Raw genomic sequence first — 22,168 nt, 5'->3', positions numbered from 1 at the left:
GCCTGAATATTTAAATAGGTTAATATATGCTTACATGAGTTCACAAAATGACAGTGATGTTATTTCATGCTTCTCTTTTCCTAAATAATTATACAAATCAGTCTTCAAAGCTTGAAATGATTGTGTAAGCTATGCCTGATAGCCAAATAAAAATAATGTGAGATTTTAATTCATGTATGCACCAACTGGATGTGACAAAATAGGACTGCAGATAATAAGATTCTCTGTTAAGTTTGTTTCTAACTCCATGACCTTGGATAAATGTATATTTATTCTGTAAGATGCAGGCAGAACCTGCCCCCTACCTATCTTCTGGAGCTGCTGCAAGATTTATTGAACTACAAGAAAAAAGTGGTTTATAGTTCTAGAGAGACTGAAGTCACATAAATGCAAAGCAGTAGGATTCATTCCATGAGTTATACAAAGATAAGCTGGCTTTCATAACATCCCTTTGTGTCAGGTAGATAATCTTAGCCCTCCTTTCCAAATATGAGGGTTTAAGTACTTCTGCTAAAACATTAGATTGGGTGTCTGAGAAGAGACATGATGACTGGATTAAGACTGTGCCCAGTATTTATCTGATACCCGAAAGTGCTTTAAAGGGCACCTTAAACTGTCCCCAACATTCTCAGGATATGGAAACAGTCTGTATATTTTTCTACCTGGTTTTCCTCTGCAGTTCTTCATAACATTCATCTGAAATGAAATATGCCTTGTCTCAACAGTATTCCAGGTGAACCAAGTATTTGGGAGCTATTAAGAGACATTGTTCCAGTGATGAAGCATATAATATGATTTAATGCAAGCCAAAGTCAAGGTATCCATCAGAAAAGGAGCAATGGAAGACAGATGAAAGGATGTAAGAATTGACCTGAAGCTGGGAGTAGTGGCACTGCTTATAATCCCATATCTGGTAGGCTGAAGAAGGGAGACCACAAGGTTGAGGCCAGCTTGGTCTGTGTAGTGAGACCTTGTCTTGAAAAACCAAAACAAAGAAGAGTTAGTTAATGGTGGCTCTTGCAGTGCAGTTGTGGCAGTGATGAATATTCCACCCTGCTTAGCATCACCTCCTCATGCATAGCAAATAAAGACAAGCAAATATGGACTACTGATACACTTGCCTCCTCTCCTTCCACAAAATAGCCCCTTACTCACTTTTTACAGCATTGCTTGTCAATGTTACTGAAACAGACTAAGCTTGAACTGAGTGCCTAATCCATAGAAAGTCCCCACCAAGTGTGGTCTGCCGGCTGAATTTAGAGTAGAGAGTACTCCAAGAGGAATGGTACGCAGAAGGCTTGCCTTGGGCACTAAATGGCAGGGTGACCCTGGGTGGCAGTTGTTTAACATCAGCTGCAGAGTGGAGAAAATGGTAATGTTTAGCTGAGAGAAAGTTCACAGAGGAACCGTGTAAGCTGGTACATTTAAAGACTGGAGTAAAGGTTCTCACAGAGAGGATACATCTGATTTACAGTGTTCCCTGCCAGCTGAGATGTACGTTTCTACAGAGCTAGGCAGTTGTTCTTTATTGAGCTCTTAATGAGCCAGGCACTGAGGGAGACACTGAGGAAAGAGCAGATTAATAAGGCTGCTATCATCTTTATCCTCACATAACTTTTTGAGGGGTCTTACTAACAAAGAAAACAACCACAGGATTAAAAAGCATCGAGAAGTCACTACTAAGAGACTGACACAGGACAGAGGCCATGGTGCTATTCCTAATGAAACATTTGATGGTGACCAAGACAGCAGTGGCATATTTTTCATGTGCAAATTAAAAATTCCCCTCATAGGAATCATCAATGTATAATCTCTTCAGGCTGTGACATTAGTTTTCTAATAACATTTTCACAGTACAATAATAACAACACCTACCATGAGATGGCTCAGGATACAGGCAATAGCTGGGTTGGTAACCTGAGGAGACGAATTTCATCTCCCAAATTTGATATGGTGGAAGGAAAGAATCCACTACTCACATTGGTTCACACTCACACCATGGCAGGTATACCCACACACGTATACACACAAAAATGCTAAAATAAATGTAAAAATGTAATAACTCATATCATATTGATGAACTGAATATAACATGAAACAGAGTTCCCTGTGATTCACCTGTTGCTGTGGACTTTTAACAATGAGGAATGCATGGCTTAGGGGACTCTGCTGCTTTTTCCTACTACTTGTTGAGAAAAGTCATTTGGGAAATAAAATAAACATACACATACATACATACATCCATAATTACCTGGGGCCAATTTTATCCACATTTGTGCAATTTTATCTTCGGCAAGGATAATGAAAATTGGGGCTTAAAATTTTTACTTGTCCACAATGAAGTTTCAGTGAGTGAACTATAGTCACTTTAGAGTAATTATTCTTGAGATTTTTTCTTTTGTTTTTATTGTTGAGATATTTTATTATTTTTTTCTGAGACAAGATTTTATTCTGTATTCCAGACTGCCCTAGAACCTATTATATAGCACAGGCTGGCTTCAAACTCGGGGCAGTCCTCATCTTCCTCGTAGATAGAATTACAGACATAAGTCCCACAATTGGGATCATCATTTTTTTCTTATTAAGAAATTTTTTTATTCATTTTACATACTAACCACAGAATTCCCTTTCTTCCCTCCTCCCATCCCCCAGCCTTCCCTCCCATTTCTCCCCCATCTCCTCTTCAGACAAGGTAAGGCCTCCCATGGGGAATCAGCAGAACCTGGTACATTCAGCTGAGGCAGGTCAAAGCCCCTCCCCCTGCATCAAGGCTATGCAAGATTTCCCTCTATAGGTAGTGGGCTCCAAAAAGCAGCTCATGCACCAGGGATGGATCCTGATCCCACTGCCAGGGGGGCTCTTAATCAGATCAAGCTATACAACTGTTTCAATTGTGCAGAGGGCCTACCTAGTCCAGTCCCCTGGAGACTCCACAGTTGTTGGTTCACACACAGTTCATGAGTTCTCACTAGTTTGGTTTGGTTGTCTCTGTAGGTTTCCCCATCATGATATTGATGCCCCTTGCACATAGAATCCCTCTTCTCTCTCTTTGACTGGACTCCTGGACTTGGCCTGGTGCTTGGCTGTGGTTCTCTGCATCTTCTTCCATCAGTTACGACATGAAGGCTCTGTGATGACAGTTAGGGGATCATCTTAACACATGCTTGTGGGAAAGATGGAATGTGTATGTTCTAGGAAGAAAATTTCACTCCCTTTGTACAATTTTTAATTCTTTTAGGAAGAGACCTATTTTAAAACTAAAATTTTAGTGAAGCAATATCTAAGGCCAGGAAACTCTAGCTATTTTTTTCCCCATTTTGCTTTTTTTTTTTCCAGTCCTCTTTTTTGGATGGGAATTTATTCGGTTCTGATTCTTTACTCTGTGTTTTTCCTTTCCTGGAGGAACTCCTACTCATTTATCCAGATTGCAAAGGAGGTTAACAGAGTATAGAAACAAAGCATTAAGCAAAGAGTAGCCCTGTTTTGCTCTAAAATTCTTTCTAGGGGAGGAACAAGGCCACCTAGGGCTTTGGAAGAGTGGACTGGAAGCCTAGGAAAGAGGATTCCTGACTCTATCCTCTCTGTAGAGGTTACAACCTGCCAGAATGTGTTTCTCTTCCAGCTGGGTCTGTATTTGTATAATGATGGTATTTTTCAAAGAGTCCTTGTCTTTTAAGAGCAAGAGGACATGTGTAGGTACTCACTTTTGATTTCTGATATAAGTACTCCCTGTGAACTTACTCTCCTGCTGCTTTGGTTTTAAGAACAATTTAGACCCATTATTTTATTTATTTATTTATTTATTTATTTATTTATTTATTTATTGGCTCAAGGTTCCACTCAGTAGCCTAGACACATCTGTAGTTCTGCTGGGTCCTATCCTAGGCTTGAATCAGCAGAGATCATCCTGGCTCAGTATCCCAGGTGTTGGGATTACAGGCTCGAGCTGTAGGAGCCATCACTATGTGACATCTCTCTGGAATACATTTTTATCATAAAAGTTGTCCTCTGGAGCATCATTAGAAAAGTTTCATTAACTGAAGATTAATTAATCACTGTGTATCACTTTCAAGTGGGGTTCATTACAAACTTAGAATTCTATAGAGTAACATGATGATTCTAAGCGTGAAACAACAAAAATCAAATTGAAACTGAAATTAGCACTGTTTTATAGCATGTTTATCCAATCCATAAATATTCATTCAATAATCTCATAACTCTCGTGTGCTTAAGAGGATATCATCTGGTACATGAGAACTCTAAAGAGATTCGAAGGCATTTCAAACCTTAGAAATAACTATCAGTTTGAAAAGGGCTTGGTTTTTGAGTAACTCTGTAATTTTCAAGCCCTCTCACCTACTATAAATCCTGATCTGAACTTCTGAACAGTATCAGGGGACTTGGGGTAGATTGATATTATCATCATAGAATTTCAGATTTTTAGGATCAGAAAGGATTTTAAAGGTCAACTAATGAACCACTTAATTTAACATGTAGGAAGCTCAATTGCCCGACGTCCCACAACAAACACCATTAAGCACTGACTTGCTCAGGAGGATCCGAATGTGTGTGTGTTAGCAACCCTGGGCTAGACACCGGTGACACCAGGTGCATACAAATCCTTTCCTGTATTTGTTGGACATACAGATCTATAACGAACTCACACTCGCTAAGTCAATCATCTACAGCTCCTACCATTCAGTGCACTGTTGCCAAGCACCGAGAATAAAATAGCAAACAGGTCCCTTCTTCCAACTTTAGTCTCCCTCTATAGCTACAAAATACTTGGGGAACCTTAACTTTAAAAATGTGTTGTTAAGTGCAACTATTTTCAATGACTGGGAATGCTAAAGGAGGCCAGGAAAGGAACCTTAGGAGGGATCACAGGGGGTGGGGGGGGAATCTTCCCAACTATAGACACATGCTTAGACTGAGGAGGACACACACACACACACACACACACACACACACACACACACACACACACACACACACACACACACACACACTCAGTTAATTACATCGCTCTCCGCTGCCTTCTGGGATCTTCCGCACGCCAGAACGCACGAGCTCTGCTCAGAGTAAGGACCAGATGCCAACTCACCCAGTTTAAGAGAGAGAAAGAGCAAGAACTCACACATCCATATCTCCTAAACTGGAAAAGACCAGAAGAAGGAGAGAGCGAGAGAGAAAGAGTGGAAACAGCCACAGAGAAGAGAAAAAGAAAACCGGAATAGGAAACCCGTTACAGCGCCCGCTCCCGGGCTCTGGGGCTGGCGGCCCCCAGGGGACGGGTGCGCGGCTGCTTGCCGGGACTCCGCGCACCTAGGGAGGGAGGGTCGTTGTCTGCCTAGCCGGTTCCCGCAGCTCTGTGCGCAGAGCAGCCTGGCGACCGGACGCAGCGCCCGGAGCCCCGGCAGCGCCCGCCCTCCCTCCCGCGTCGCCAGCCAGCGCGCGGCGCCCGCTCCGCCCGTGACTTCAGTTCGGCTCCACCCCCGCGCGGCGGAGGCTCGCAGCTCGGTCCCAGCCCGCGCGCTCCACTCGAGCCCAGCCCGGGCGAGCGGCAGCCACCTGCCCGGCGCCGCCTCAGCGCGCCCCGCCGCGGCCCAACTTGGATGGAGTTGGGGTCCTGAGCGCACACCCTTCCGCCGTCAGTCCGGAGCCCCGCGCCGTCGCCTGCCTTCGGTTCGGGATCCCCGCTCCGCTTCTCTCCGCTCCCGCGATGGGAAAAGTTGGCGCCGGCGGCGGCTCCCCGGTCCGGCTGAGCGCGCTCCTGGCCGGCGCGGGGCTTCTGGTGCTCTTAGCCCCCGGAGTCTGCAGCAGCCGCTCCTGCTGCCCCTCGCAGCACCCCGGCTCGACCCCACGCTGGACCCTGACGCCAAGAGGTCTTCCTCACCCGGGACCGCTAGGTCGGGCTCCTGCCACGCCCCCGCCCCTTGTCATGAGACCCCTGTTCGTAGTGGCCCCCGGGGACCGGGCGCTGTCTCTGGAGCGAGCTGGGGGCAGCAGGGTGTCGGTGGCGACCGCTGCACGCTCTGGCCGAAGGAGACGGAGTGGAGCGGATCCTGAGAAGACTGAACCCGGAGAGGGTGCGAGTCGGAGCCGCCGGGGCATGCTAAAGGATGGAGGGCAACAGGGGCCTGGGACTGGCGCGCGGGACCCGGACAAAGCCACCCGCTTCCGGATGGAGGAGCTGAGACTGACCAGCACCACGTTTGCGCTGACTGGAGACTCAGCACACAACCAAGCTATGGTCCACTGGTCTGGCCACAACAGCAGCGTGAGTAGAATGGAACTGTGGGGAAAGGGGTGAGAGAAGGAAAGGGTTACTGTCCACTAGGAGATCTGAAGGAGAATTCGGGGGAAAGAGGTTTCTGGACTTGGGAGATGCTGCACTGTGAAGTCTTCCCAGCGGGCCTCCCTCAGGAGTTAATGGTGCCTACTAGGGAGCCCTCCCGCCCCCACCATCAGAGTCTTCTCCAAATCACAAGGTTCATACTGGAACTGAACAGGCAGATTTTTTTTTTTTTTCTTCAGTGGCACTGGAAGGTGGAACTGAAGACCAAGAACAGGAGTGGGGGAGTGCTAAAGTAGTTTTAATGCAGATCTCAAAGGGTTAATATCCAAGTCCACTGAAATTCCCTTCAGGGACTTTTCCTTACCTGGATAGACTTATGGAGTGCACAGAGAAGTCGTGTGTGGGCTTTTTGTTTTATTTTTAAACAGAACGCATAGCCTCTTGTTCCGCCCAAGAGAGGCGATCTGCAGTGAGATATAAGGTGCCCTTAGTATTATTATCTTTTTGTGGACCAAATGGATGCAAGTTTCAGTGCAGAGCCTCCCCAGCATCTTCCGACAGCATTAGCAAGTGCGTTTTGAGAGCCAGGGCTTTTCTAGCCCATGAAAGGGCAGTTGTTCTCCGGCATGGTCAGCCTGGGGACGATCAGATAGATAGATCTCAGTGACAACAACTCCCTGTTTTCCCACAACTGACCTCCTCTAGAGAGGAGCTCAAATAAAGATTTGAATTTCCCTGATGAAGCCAGGGAAGAGATTTCAGTCCCTGAGAGATTTAGGGTGAAAGTCACTGATTCTATCAGGAGCTTCAGACTTTCAGAAAACCCTGGATGTTTGAAATCTGAGGAAACTGTACAGTTTAACCCAAATGTAGAAACTTCAATACTCTGAAACAGTAAAGACCTAGCTTTGACGGTAATAATTGAAGACGATTTAAAAGTGTGTAAAGTTCTCTAGGCTGCTGTGAAGCCCACACAAAAAGTTAAACATTTGTGCAAGGGGGAGGGTCTCAGTTGCAGCTTCCATTGGATGATAGAGATCGTGTCTACAATGTGCACAGTCTATGCAACCTGGTACCTTTGAAAATGTTTCCTGTTTGTGGTGCGCATGCCAGGAACCGTGCCAACAAGTGCCACTTCACTGAGCCGTGTTCATCGTTGGGTTTTTTAATGAGAGCTGAGAAGGTTTTGAAATATATGGTGTCATGCATTTGGCGATCTAGCCTATCCTGTACTGAGGACCGCAGCTGGGGTTCTTTCCAATGCAGCCTTCGTGACAGAGTGACAGAGGCTGCTGTTCGAAGTGGTTCTCAGCAGTGGTTAAAAAAAAAAAAAAAAAAAACAAAAAACCCTAAAGCTAAAATTCTTTCTACTCAAGTTCTGGACACTCTTATCCTGGTGCATTGCTTTAACTACCTCATCTTTTTGTATCATAGCTACTAAAATTGATCCTTTAATTTTTAACTAGAACTTCCTATGCTGGCTGATTAACTCAGGCTCCCTTAAGTGATTAACTCAAAGCTCTGGCTTTAGGAGGAGATTTTTGTATACAACAAATGCATGAGCTCTTGTTGTATTAAGAAGAAAAAAGAAAGATAAAACTGGACTCAAAATATTTCTGGCTTTCAGTGTAATTCAAGCTGTAAAATATCACTTACCCATTAGACCTCTACTTTAGTTCATCTCTTAAAAGATCTTGGAGAGTACATCTTTGGCAAATTATAACCTCCATTTAAGAAATGGCGCCAAGCATTGCCAGCTTTTCATTTTTTTTTTTTTTAGATGTATATGAGTTGAGTTGGGCTTACTAGGGTTAGGACTTAGACAGGAATCTAAGAAAATGTAGGAAATAATGAAGAGGGTGAGTGTTAAAGGTTTGAACACTCAAATTATGTTAACCACAGGGTGAGATTTTGACTCTCTGAAGTCTCATATTCCAGTCACCTCCACTCCCCTCCCAGGTCCTGCTCTGAGTATCTCACAAGGAATTTTTCTGTCATATCAAGTATTTGTGTAGATGATGAAGAAAGAGAGACAGTGTTTATCCAGGTTCATTAAATGAAGACAGTCCTGCTTATCTGGACCAGACTCCTCAGAGATAGAAAGATTAAAATATTTTGTAAAGAGGAAGGATTCAGAAAGATACTTTTGGACAACATTGTGCAATAAAAGTAGAGGAAGACCTGAATTCCAGATCAACTCACTAGTGTTTTACCACAGCATGTTGTTCATGCTGTGGGTGTGGAATCCATCTAAGGTGGGGGATACTTCTCAATTACTTTCCAATACTTATGTCAAGTTACTCATAAATAGGTACTATGACTTGAAATCTTTTGGACCTATTCTCAATTTTATCATATTTCTCCAGAGTGAGAAATCTACTTATTTAAACCTGAGGGCAATATTAGGGAATTCCCATGTTTTCACAATTAGATATCCCCACTGTCCTGTGAGTCTTCTTTCCAGTTCTCAGGGATACACAGCCTCTAAGGCTATGTCACAGTTGATAAAATCTTGTGCTAAACGGAGCCTTTGATTACAATAGCACCCGAGTTCAAGGTGCAAATGCACGATAATTATGGGCTGCCCGTCAAACTGCTGAGAAACTCTAGATTGGTCTCTCATCTCCTTCCCTTCTTTTTCCTGCCCTGTCAGCTGTGGGATTTGTGCAGTTGTGTAGAGACATGACTGTTGTGCCTCATCCGTGGGTGTGATGTACTTCCTCCACACTGTAGTCTTCTCCCTTGATGGAAACGGTTGCTAGAGTTGGTGGAACACCTGGGGGGATCTTCTGGCATGAAAGGTGCTGGGTATGAATCATTTGTCATAAGCTTAGTGTCATAAGCAAGAACATATTGTCCCTATCCTACTCATTCCAGGCATGCTGTGCCCTGATCTAAATTTATATAGTAATCCTTGGAGTGTTACAAAATGTATTTGTCTATATATGTGTTCATGGTGCTGTATGTGTTGATACTTTCATCCCAAGGGATTTTAAAGTGCTATACTCACTAATCTATAAAATCACTTGTAGGTGGTAAGTAGGTGACAAGTGTTAATATCTCCCTTTCATATTTTTATGCTGAAGTGATTTTGAATATTTCAATTCATCACCCAGGCTCTTTCTCACTGGCAATAGTGTTAAGTGATTTGTTAACAGAACTTTTTACTTAGATTTTCCACCATGAGAACTTTGATGTTGTACTCATCAGAGAATATGATGGCCTGATCAGCCTTCCTGTATCACTTTGTGTGGTGATAATATTGTGTACCCTAATAAAGCTTGCCTTGAGGATCAGAGAAGCAGAACAGCCAGCCACTAGCTTACCTCTATGAAATCCTCAGTCTCAAGAGAGGGTGTTCCTCTTTCCTCACCTTATATACCTTTCTGTGTCCTGCCATATTACTTCCTGGGATTAAAGGCGTGTGACCTTTAATCACTGCCTGACCTCTATGTTTAATTTAGTGGCTAGCTCTGTCCTCTGATCCTCAAGGCAAGCTTTATTAGGGTACACAATATATCGTCACATCTTTGCCTTTAATGGTTGCTAGAGTTAACATTTATACCCAACCTTACTGAATAAATTGAGTTCCCACTGGGGCATGGCAGGTGCCTTACATTTACCATCCCACCTAATCATCTTGAGTAGAAGTTCTTACATAGATGAGCAAACTAAGGCTCCAAAAGAGCAAAGGTTGCCAAGAGAAATTTGTTCATGAATGCACAGAGCAGGAATGGAGTGTCTGTAGTCACCTGCTCTGACACCCCCAAAACAGCTTGCCTTAGGAGATGTTAGGTAGACAGAATACTCAAGCCTTTGGACTCTGTATAATTCATAATTCCATTTTGAGCTGGTGTCTGATGGTGATAGGAAGGCATCTTCTGGGTTGAAGGCTTCCTCTCCTCGAGGAAAAGCAAGTGCTTTACTGTATGCCTATCATCACATAAGTCACTGTGAGTAGGGAGTTGGTTGTTCTCTCATCCACCCACCTCTTCATCTTTTGTGAGAGGTGGAATCTGCACCTGGTGATTCAAGAAGGGTAACCTAAGATCATTCAGTTCTGTGCTTATCTTTGGGAATAGATTCTTTCTTTTGTCTTATTTAATGACACATCAGCTCTTATAAAGGGGTAGGGTGTCAGTAATTTGGAAAAATGTTTTGATAAGATGCCCCCCTTCTTTCTTTTCTGACCTGACTCACTTTTATTTTTAAATAAAGTGGAAAAAGACTTTTAGCTTTTCTTCGGAAGCCCACATTCTTACTTCTCCAGTGGGTCCTTTATGCTTTTAACAAACACTGATTTGACGTAATGTGGTGGTGCTTAGAAGGCAGCAGTATTAGAAGTAGATGGATCTCAGTTCCTGTCTTAACTCTCCTGATTTCGACCACATTGCCTTGAGAAGTCATGTGAGCTCTTTGGGGCTTCGGTGCCTCATCTGAGACACTGGAGTGATATGTCTTCTGTAGTTTAATTTTTCCTTGAAGATTTAATGTCAAGTATATTAAGTACTTTGTGTTGGCAAGTACTCAATGAGCAATGCTTTTTTAGGTGAAAAGAAAACTTTTCTGCTGGTATTTAAGAATAACAAAATAGAGAGTTAGTTACTTGTATGCAGTTACATCATGCTGTAATTTCATATCCTCTGTGATATCCAATTTCATCCTCTGTGATGATTTGAATAAATTAGAACATGACCATATTCCTTATGGTGAACTCCATGCGTCATTCAACATGCAGACCTCTGACACGCACCACATTTAAATAAAGTGAAGTCAGAGAGGCTGAGATTTGGACCTGACACAATGACCTACATCTCTCACCAATGAAACAAACAGAGTTCTTATTTCACATGGTTTTCTTTTTCCCCCAACACCCATGTACAAATTTGTTTCTGAGGTATCACATACTTTTTGAGCTCTACAGAAGCATTCATTACAATCTGTGCTTATAGATTCACAGTAGCATATGGTTTACTGGATTTGTTTTAATCGTGTCTTTGTGTTAATAAATGTGCTATTTTTGTATTGAAGGCCAGAAAACATGGTAAAATTGGAAAGTAAAATCCTCTTAGATGTTTGATGGGCATTTTCTAGAGGAAATTAACTCTAGGGAGTCCATCCACGTTCTTTTAAAGCAGATCCTTAGACATCCATAGGCTGGGCTGAAAAGACAGGTGAAATAAATGAATTTACTGAAGAGAAGAATAACTACTCACGTGCTAGGACTGATTGACACATATCAACATTATGATGAGAGCCTCATACGAATTTTATTTACTTTTCATTCTACAAATACTTACTGAACTCCAAATACTCATCATTCACTGGCATGGGGATGTCTGTGAAGTGGAACACAAAAATAAAAAGAAGAAATCCTTACCCTCACAGAGCTTTCAGTCTTGTACTTAGAGTTCATACAAGAGACTAAAGCAGATCCGTGGCCCTTGGAGCAGAGTAGCTTACAGTAGGATTTTAAAGGTGGACTCAATATCATCAAGCTTTATGATAGGGCAAATGCTCCAATGGAACCTTCCCATAAATGGAAAATTCAAGTAATTAGAGAGTATAATAAAGGCATTTTGAGTTGAACAGATTGCATAAATAACAGTTGGGAAGAGACAGGCACATTATTACTCTTATCTAGGAAATCTACCTAATTTTATTAAATCCTGTGTTGGAACTTTAAATCCTAACAATAGTCTCAAAAGAATAATGGAAGAAAAGAGTATTCATATCAATCTTGCAGTGAGTTTGGGTGTATTCCATGGCAAGTAAGTGAACAGAAACTGCCATGGCCACTGAAAGCCACAACAACTCTTACTTGTACATTAAATCTCAGCTGGAGTCATCACTCTTTCATTTTTATTTTGACATATTTTTCTATATATACTCCCACCACCACCACAAAGTGATTTGCCATTGTTTAGGTTTTTAGTCAAATATATTCTCAGCTCTGGCACCTGGAAAATTAATTTGCCCCTTACCACCGACCAGCTTATGTGAGTCACTAAATGTATGTTAAAAGATTTGCCTTGTCTAAGTGTATATCTCAATATACACCCTGTAGTTCTTCATGGAGAGTGTGGATACTGCACCTCCTAGTCCTGATAGCAAAAACTGTCCAAATCGTTTCTCTGCTGTGTCTGCAGTCAATGCAAGAGAAGAGATGTGATCAGGGTGAGGCAAGGCCAAGTTCCATGAAAACTTAAAGATTGTTCTTGTGGAGCTCAAACTCTGCTCAGATGGGATTCTTGGTCTAGTCAAATAACTGATGGCACAAAGGTGGGACCTTATTGTACAACAGTGATAGTAGGAAAGCAGCCTGTTCTAAGATGTAGGTGTGGAACAAAGAAAGGATGTGAATACTCCTATTTCTTCCTGCTATTCTACATGTATCTAAAGATATTGTATCTGTTTCTGTAGCACATCTGAATGTTGCTTTAACACTTTAGATGAGTTACAGCCCATTTTTCCTTTTACAAAATGCTTCAGTTCTCAAAGACTGGAACATTACTTATGTTACCCTACTTTTATTCTAAGCACAATCCTGTGAGGTGGGAGAGACTAATTTAATCTACATTTCTGAGAGAGGGAAACCACGGCCTTGCTGTTAAACAGGTCATTTTTGTATGCTAAGAAATCCAGAAACATTTAGCTACACTGTATAACTACACTGCTTGCAGCCACTTGCCAGACAGGTGTTAGAATATAGTTACATTCTAGCCTCAGGGGTAGGTAAAGACTGTGCACCTGGAGCCATTGTATTGAGAAGTGTGCTTGGTGGCCATGGGACTCCAAATTCTATGCTCTCCAACTTTCGCTGAGCTCAGCTGTTCAGGTTATTTGCTTTTGGCTTCAGAGAATGAGGCTTCATTTAAGTCAAGCTCTTTGTATGCTTTAAACCTTGAAATAGTGATTTTAAAGAGAGATGAAGGGACATTCTGGCAGCGAGCTTCCTGCCCGTTTCCCATGTGAAATCTACATTCCACTGTTAATGTACTGGGAGAAGCCATTATGTAGGACTGGGGTTACAGTAGCTGGGTGGGAGAGTGAGGAGTAGAATACCACTACTTCTCTCCGTAACTGTTTTACACAATTGAGTTCTAATTAAAAAGAATACTAAAGGTTGCCTCAGTTAAGGGAACCTAGGGTGTCAATGTGAAGGAATGAGGATTGATGCTAATGGATTTTACTGGAGTCACCAGTTATTACTTTTTTTATTTTTTATTTTACTTTGAACAACTTATAGGGGAGAAGAATCGAGGTGAGTTTGCTGACTCTTGGGGGCAGTGGTCTATATCCAGTGAAGACAAATTAATGGACAGCACAGAGACCTCTCTGGATACTGTAAATAGCCATCAAGTTAGTGAGCAGCTGCTCACTGAGAACATGGTATGGGCCATCAGTTTGTGTCATGCAGTCCTCATGGTGCCTTTGCAAACTAGTTGCCACTGTTTTGACTCTAAATCTGTGACTACCCCAGCCCAAAGAACTCACACAAGGTTGCCCAGCTGAAAAATATCCAAGAAAAGATTTACCTTTTGCCATATTTGAATTCAAAGCTTTAATTGCTAGATCACGCTGCCCCTTTTAGGGGTTTGTTTTTTATATTTTTGAAAGTGAGAACTCCAGAAGTCAAGGAAAATGACTTAAAAGGAAACTCCTGGTACAAATGACACATTTTGGGGCACCCTCTTTGGCCTTACTCCATTCTCAGGTCCCCGACGTATGATGCTTTGCTGAGAAGTCAGTTGCTTCAGGGCACAGCTTGATCAAATCCCTAACCTCTGCAAAAACCCACGACAGCCCCCCTGGCTTCAGCTATGCCTCATCGTGCCCTTGAGAGAAGATGTGTAGGATGTGTGCTGTGCTTACTCTCTGCTGGCTGATGACCCTAGGGTGGCAGTGTGGACAACTGTATCCTTCTTTTTCTTCAAGAAATACTAATAAGAATCATGCTATCAGACACCCAGCTAATCATGTTATACCCTGGAGCAAATGGATTGATTCCTTTAGTCATCCCTCCCTAATAGAGTAACTTGGGCTATTGAGACACCGAATCCTGTACCATCAGTCCTGCTTCAGGACTTATATGTATGTGTGTGGGTGGCGTGTGGGGTATTCAAGAGAGAGTGTTGTTGGGCATGAAAAGCCTGTCTTCTCTTAGCAGTTCCACCACAGACTCTCCATTAGCATCTTTAAGGTGCTTTAAAAGGCTATTCTAGACATGCCCAGCACTCTGGTTTAGAAATGCCTCTGCAGCCTGCTTGCTCTACCTTGCATTTTGCTAAAATGATGGAGAGACTCTGGGTGAGCACATACTCAGTTACAGGTGCCTCCATCAACATTTCCCAAAGGGCTGTCCACCTGTGATTCATTCTTGAATTCCCAGGTGAGAACTAGATGCTGGAATCTTTGCATTTGGAAAAATCTCTTGGAAACTGATGGGATCATTCAATTTGAACATTGTTTACGTTAGATACACAGAGGTGAGCTTTAGGGTCCCTGAAGCTCTTCCCCGTTTACATGATTGTAGTTTTTGTTAACATGCTTTGTTTTCCCATGAAGAGCTGAGGCACATAGAGTTTGCCAGCTTCTTAGAGGAAACTCCCAGTGCTTGAGACATGGTAGAAGGTCTTATCGATTATATGGGACTGCACATTCTCCTCAAGCAGTGTTTCTGTCCTCCAGTATATACTAGAAAATTATCTTCCCTTCTGGACAGAACCTGGGTCAAAATGTATTGGAAGTGGCAAAAGTGTATATAGTATAACATTTAGAGACTGCTTCAGTTTCCTTCTTCTGGTGCATATGCAAATTTTGCCAACTGTGCAGTCCATGCCTCAATTTCCCTTATAAAATGTGGATAATGATGTATTTGTTACATTTTTAAATAATTGTTTTGGTTTTTTGAGAATAAAATACTTGCACTATTTCCTCCTTTATAGGTAGGTGATTAAAAGTAATGATAAATATTAAAATGTGTAAAGCAGCCCCTAGTATACATTAAGCAACCAATAAGGGTTTCTATTGCTGCTGTAATTATCGTTGTTGTTCTGGTAATATTACTTCTGATGTTAATAGTACCTAAGTATAGACTACTTGAAGATGTTTATAATATGTTGCTTACAACATTGCCTCTCTCTACATTAATCATTTAATTACATTTGAGTATCCATGAACACACATATAAGTATGTGTAGGTCAGAGGACAACTTAAAGAAGTCAGTTTTCTCTTTCTACCACTGAACTCAGGAACTGAATTGGGTTATTGATAGTTCCTGTTTTATTTGTTGTTACTTAGCAAAAAAAACAAAAACAAAAACAAAAACAAAAACCAAAAAATCCCCCCAAAAACCAACCAAACAAGCTAGCTTTCTGTGTAGAATAGTGGTTCTCAACCTATGGGTTGCAACCCCCACAGGGGTCACATATTAGATATCCTGCATATCAGATATTTACATTGGGATTCATAACAGCAACAAAATTACAGTTATGAAGTAGCAACAAAATAATTTATAGTTGAGGGTCACCACAACATGAGGAACTGTATTAGGAAGATTAAGAACCACTGGTGTAGAACAAATAACCTATGACCTTGTACAAGTATGTCAGAGACTATAAAAAGCTTACACGTATATCAGAGACTATTAAAGCCGTGAAAAGACTGGTTTTGTAGGCGCATATTTTGAATTGTGATATCTCATAGAAGACAAGAAAGAGAGAGAAACAGATAATAAAACAGTACCAAGGAAGTCAAGGGAATCTTGGGCTTTATTGTCCTCACATGTATACCAAGTTCTATAAATGTACTTGTATGCAGTACGGGTTTGAAACCCTTTCAACTACTGTATACACAACATGACTGTGTTTTTATTAAAAAAACTATGACTCAAAATGTTTGCTGTGGTTATGATGAACATTGGGATTATATGTGATTTTTTTTGGTTGGTTTTTTGCTGTTTCTCAACAAACATGAATTGCTTGGGTTCTTTTTAAAAGTTACTTTAAAAAGAAAAATAAAACAAAAAAGGGCAAGCATGCTTGTGAACTTGGCCTCATTAGAACTGACTTCAAGCACTGAGCTGGACAAAGCACTCACATCCTGTTGCCTGTTTGTGTTCTAATCACTGTTGTCAGTAGACAGTTCAGTGCCCACGATTTTTTCAACAACAAGAAGACTCCTTGTCTCTCTCCTGACAATACAGCAGCTGGTATGACTGGGCCCCTTTCTGATTCAAAGGAAAACGAATCCAGAGGTAGTTTGTCATCTGACAACAATTCCCAGAAAGTTTGGAGATCTCAGTTTTCTCGATAAGTCACCACATATTTTAATTGATATATCTTTGTCTATCTGGATCTTGGTTTCTACCTCACAGCATAGTTAGACACATGAATATATTTATAATCAATGTGTACAACTGTGTCTGTGTATGTGCACACGTACCTGCATGGGTGTGTGTATGTGAGATTCACAGTAGCATACATATTACTGGACAATATTAAGGCCTCTGTTCTTAAAGGTGAAATAGGAAGACTTGTATGTCAATGGAATAGATTTTTAGAGACTGCTGGTCAGAACTCAGTATGGTGGTCTTTGGAAAAAGGAGAGGGGAAAAGAAACAAACAGAAAGAGAGGGGGTAATGAAAACAGAAAATGGAGAATGAAGGTCCACACAACAGAGAGAGAGAGAGAGAGAGAGAGAGAGAGAGAGAGAGAGAGAGAGAGAGAGAGAGAGAGAGAGAGACAGAGAGAGAGAGAGACACAGAGAGACACAGAGAGACACACTCACAGAGAGATTACCAACATATTTGATATCCTGTTTTATGTTTCATTTTCAAGTAACCTAAAAATAACTCAAGTACTCAATGGATGTGTGTTTATTAAGAAGCAGATAAAAGTCACATATCATCCTGATTGATATTCATCATAGCCATAGGCAAGCATTTTTAGTCATAAATATTCTTTGTACAGAAACATAATGATTTTGTAGTATATAATAGGTGAAAATGTTTTAAGCAAGAGAGAGAAAAGAGGGCAGGGAAATCAAGTGAAAAAGAGACAGAGGTATAGACTGACAAAACAGGGAGATTGGAAAAGAGAAAGAAAAGAAGTGAGAAAGAGACACAGAAAGGCCATAGATTAGGAAAGGCATTTTGAGAGCTGAGTTATAGTAGGGTCATGTAGACACATGGAGAGTAGGAGATAAAAATAAGAAAAGGGAAGTGCCACTGAGTGGCGAAGACTTGGAATATAATCAAACCATCAAACGTGCATAGCGTCCCTGGTTCCCGGGAAACTGCACTCTTCATTCTCTGCAGAGCTTCTCCAGCCTCTTGTTTGGCAGTATTTAGCACCCAGCCCTGCGAAGTAGCTAATCCAGGTCTGGAAGCCGTGTGTGTGTGTGTGTGTGTGTGTGTGTGTGTGTGTGTGTGTGTGTGTGTGTGTGTGTGTGTGTTGTAGCCTTGAGAGCCAGATGTGTGCTGAGCTCTCTGTGGTTGAAGCAGTGTGTGCAGTATTTATGCACAGCTAAGAATCTTTCAAGAGTGTTTGTTTGGAGAAGTGGGCCTGATCAGTTGGTGTAGAGACAGCATTTTAACCTTTTCTGTTGTAACTAGTCTTGTAGCAGGAATCTTACAAGTTCTTATTAATAAAATCAAACCTGAGGCGAGTTATTGGGGTCCATGCTGGTAGATCAGAGAGACAGAACAAACCACTTAGGGATCCGTCTTTCCCTCTCACTTCTTGGCCACCCCAGTCTCACTCCACCCTCTCTTTTTGTCTAAAATTAAAAAAGCTTATAACTAATACAAGAAAAACTATCTTCAATAAGTATATGCAATATACAGTCAAGATTACATTAACAATGTCTAGTCCATTAACATTTGACAGATTCAGACAAAAAAACTCCACTATATATATTAACAATGTCCAGTCCAGTAACATCTGATAAACTCAGACCAAAAAATTTTCATTACTTATCTTATTTAAAACAAGTAGTTCCTTTTTAAAAGTAGATTCCATAATCTCCCTTTTTATCTTATCATATCCATATTCTCTCTTTCTTCTTTTCACAATACGTTCATTACTCTACCTTTTGTCATCTCTATATCTTCCCCTCTTTCTTCAGTGCAGATTCAGTGATCCACCTATTTATCCTATTATTTCTCTATCCTTTTTCTCAGAGTAGATTCGATGATCTATCTCAAGTCTGTGTTACTTTGGACACTTAACATGGATATGTATTTTATAATACTGAAAACAATAAAGCACTTTTTAAGTGGCTGTTATGTCAGTGCTGAGTGCTAGAAAATACGAATACCTGATCTTTGGCCCAGAGGGTGCACATCCTGGTAGAAACAGACAGACATGTAACAGGGTGGAATACAGTTTAGTGTGGTAAGTGCATAATGGCTTAATAGAGCTTTATGCAAAGTGCTCTTAGAGCAAAGAGGGCAGGGACTGTGATTTTGCCTGAGAGTAGGAGGCTGTGTTTTAAAGGGAAGTGACATTTATCTGGGATTTTATTCAAAGTTAAAAGAACTCGAGGCAGAATATATTGTGGTGGGAGAAAAGGCTGTTTGAGCCCACTCTTAACCCCCTGTATCTTGGATCTTGGGTTCACCATACGTTGTTAGCAGTCAACAAGCTGTCATTGGTTTGACACCTCAGTCTTTATTATTTGCCATTTTAATGTCTGAAATACTTGAGACAAAGGATAATAGAGCTTTACAATAACAAGTTAGATTCCATGTTTTATAGTTTTCCATTAGATTATTGACCACAAACCAGACAAAAGAATCTGATTTTCCAAAGGAAACAAACTCATAAAAATTTCCCCGACCTTTAATGTGCATATACGTCTTCTCATCACCACACCTGCAGACGCAAAAAAGTCTCCAGAATATAATTTGATTAGCTGAGCAGTGATGGTTAGTTGTTTCTGGTTATTTTGTGTTTCTGATTTTAAGAGTTTAAGGTGGGGGTTTGTGTCATCTTACTGCCTACCCTATCAATGTGGGGGGTGAAATGCATCAGGGCTAGTTGTCCATACTTTCTTAGCATCAACTCTTATAACAAGAGTGTGATTTTAAAGATAGTGAGAGTACACAGAGAGTTATGCACCAGTGTTACCCACTTTTAATTGGTTATTCCTTGGAAAGAGGAGACAGCATATATAAATTAAATTCATAAAAAAAGTCCCAGAAAGCAAACTTAGCTATTTTTTCTTCTTGTTGACTTTCTAGGTAATGGGGGAAAATATAAGCCTGCAGGATGGAACTGATGAGGAAAGAACAGCTGGTGGTGGGGTGGGGTACCTCTAGGGTGAAAGTGGGCTCACAGACTGTGAGAAGTTGGTGCCCAAGTGAATATGCACGTAACTCCCAGACTAGGTGTTACTTGAGAGGATGTTGCAAAGTCCAGATCTGTATGGTGGGTGACTTGGGAAATTTTGCCTGATACTTTGTACTTCTGCATTCAAAGACTGAATGCTAGGTTTGCATCATTAAAAAACAAAAATGGCTTGGGCAGAGGTTTTCCAAGTGATGTCAGATATGCCCTAAATTTCTTCTGCTTAAGCTTTGACTTTATTTCATATATGAGACTCTTTTTTTAAATATGCATTTAAGTTATATTAAAAATCTTAGGGAAAGAAAGAGAAAGTTGACTTTAAAGCTCACTAGGTTTACAATCAAGCACCCTAGTATCTCTTATTCAGCTTAATTTGGGTCTGTAAAGAATATGAAGGGAGACTGATGTGATGGCCCCGTGGGTAAAGAGTCTTGCTGCCAAGCCTGATGACCTAAGTTCAATTCCCCGGACTGCATGCTGTAAGGAGAGATTCAACGTTCCCAAGTTGTTCTCTGACACACACAAGTACCTGTCCACAAGTATCCAAACACACATACATACACACAAGCACACACATTTGCATGCTAAATAATGTTTTAAAGAATATGTAGGAAACTATTTGTCTGTTGATGAAGAAATTTTAGAAACAGTAGGACAAACTTGCTGTCTCACCATCTCTTTATGTAACTACAAGTTACTAATGGTTTCTGTATTTTAAAATGACTTGAGAAGAATACTTTGTGACATATGACAGCTTCTTGATACAGTTGGAATGTGGGCAATTCATTCATCTGATGTCTGTGCAGTGTTGGACGACAACCACAAAGCTGAGTAGTTGTGATAGTGACTGTAAGTCCATCAACCCCAAATATTTATTCTCTGACCCTCTATAGAGGAAAATTTGCTAACTCCTCATTTGAGGGCTTGGGGAGAACATAAATGGTCAAGCACAGTTGAGAGCCAGATGTCAGCTGGATGGCACATTTTGAGAGTGGTTGTTTGATCTTGCTTTTCATTCCTAAAAGGCCTGTGTGCTCCCATCCATTGCAAATTCTAATTCACAAGTGTACCATCTCTGTCCAGTCTGTCTGCTCAGCTCCTTCCTCTTTCTGGAAACTTTGTCTGCATGTTAAATCCTTTGCATTCGGAAATCATCTCTTTGGTGACAACTTCCCCAATACTCCAGGAAGAAGGTATACATGACCCTTATGAACTAAAGGTCTGATATTGTGTGCTGGTTCAGTCTGCCTCCATTTAAGCAAGCACAGCTGCTTTGTGAGAGCTCCTGGAGGGAAAAGCTCCATTTTCTTCATTTTTATATACTTCTGTGTGGCATATAGGAGATTCCTAATAAGCACATACTTATATATGACACAGAATTGTTTCATTTACCTTTTATTATATCATCAGCATTTAGATGCCATAAACATAGACCACTTGGATATTTTCACTGTCTTGTTTCAAGCAGTGTAGGATACCTGATGTGTCTCATTGAAATGGGCAAAAAGTGGCCCAAGACAAAACAAAAGGGAATAGGGAAAAGGAGAAAGAAAGGGAGGGAGAGAAGCCTAGATTTGAACCAAATCAAATTGCTTTTGAAGCCACAGCTTTCCTGTAGCAGGAGTGGGTACATATTCTAGCCACCAGGACAAGTGGCTGGCAGATAGGGGCTAGCATTGCCATGGGCCCAAGAGAGAAAGTAATAGCATGTTCCTCACCTAAGGAGCTAAGCTAAGAACCAGCCCCCATGCTACAAAGTCTCAACCGGGCAAAAATATTTGAGAAGAGATGAGAATGTGTTGCATTTTGTGAGAGAGAAAATTGCATTTGTGATAATGGAGTGACAATGAGGAAACAATTATGGGTTTAACCTGCATTTTCTTCCTGGCAATATACCAGAAGGGATAAATCGAGAGTTTCTGTGAGTTTCTCAAGTGATTTGGGCAGGGTAGAACTTCAAATAAAGGTGGGGAATGACTACTTTTTTGAGAACTCAGCAATAATCTATAACAACAAATATTTACTGACTGCTTAGTATCTTCCAGACATTATTAAAATTGATTTATATACCTTCAACAATAGGAAATAGGTAATACTGTTCTCCATAAATTACTACTATGAATTGTACTACTGTTAGTATAACAAAAGGTAGGCATGGCCATTATTCTCTATAAAAATCTAAATGTAGTTGACCTACAATGAGAAATTAAGTAGCTCGCACCCAAGGTCACATGAATAGCAGGTGTTAGAAATTAGAAGTAGGAAGCTGGGTTTTAAAACTGCAGACAGCTGGGGGTCTACAAACTTATTTTTAGATCACTGTATTTTACTATGTTTCAACATTATGGCTTTATCTTCAAATGGCCACAAGGTTTTCCTGCATTTAAAAGTATTAATTGACTGCTTAACATAGAGGAGACATAAGCAGGAACTGAGAATGTATTAAGTATCAAAGCCAATAGTTGCCTGTAGCCCTGACTCTCTCTGACTGTGACCCTTCCACTGACTGTCTATGG

At 41.2% G+C, this 22,168-nt stretch overlaps 1 protein-coding gene across 7 annotated transcripts in view; it reads left to right on the top strand.

Annotated features, from left to right (window-relative positions):
- The first annotated feature begins 5,525 nt into the window (after window positions 1-5,525).
- Sorcs1 (sortilin related VPS10 domain containing receptor 1) overlaps window positions 5,526-22,168 on the top strand; it is a 537,652-nt gene continuing 521,009 nt past the window's right edge. For 5 of the 7 annotated variants that reach the window (XM_006983296.3, XM_006983300.4, XM_042265109.2 and 2 more), the window contains exon 1: window positions 5,613-6,280. In XM_006983296.3, coding sequence (XP_006983358.1) covers window positions 5,723-6,280 — 558 coding nt within the window. In that variant the 5' untranslated portion in view covers window positions 5,613-5,722. Of the gene's footprint in view, window positions 6,281-22,168 lie in introns of all 7 variants that reach the window. The other 2 variants (XM_076563275.1, XM_006983299.4) reach the window with 2 other exon arrangements.

The sequence above is a fragment of the Peromyscus maniculatus genome, chromosome 1 (genome assembly GCF_049852395.1).
Source record: "Peromyscus maniculatus bairdii isolate BWxNUB_F1_BW_parent chromosome 1, HU_Pman_BW_mat_3.1, whole genome shotgun sequence".
Lineage (NCBI taxonomy): Eukaryota > Metazoa > Chordata > Mammalia > Rodentia > Cricetidae > Peromyscus > Peromyscus maniculatus.
The sequence above is the reverse complement of the archived record's forward strand: the minus strand, read 5'-3'. Positions and strand labels throughout refer to the sequence as shown.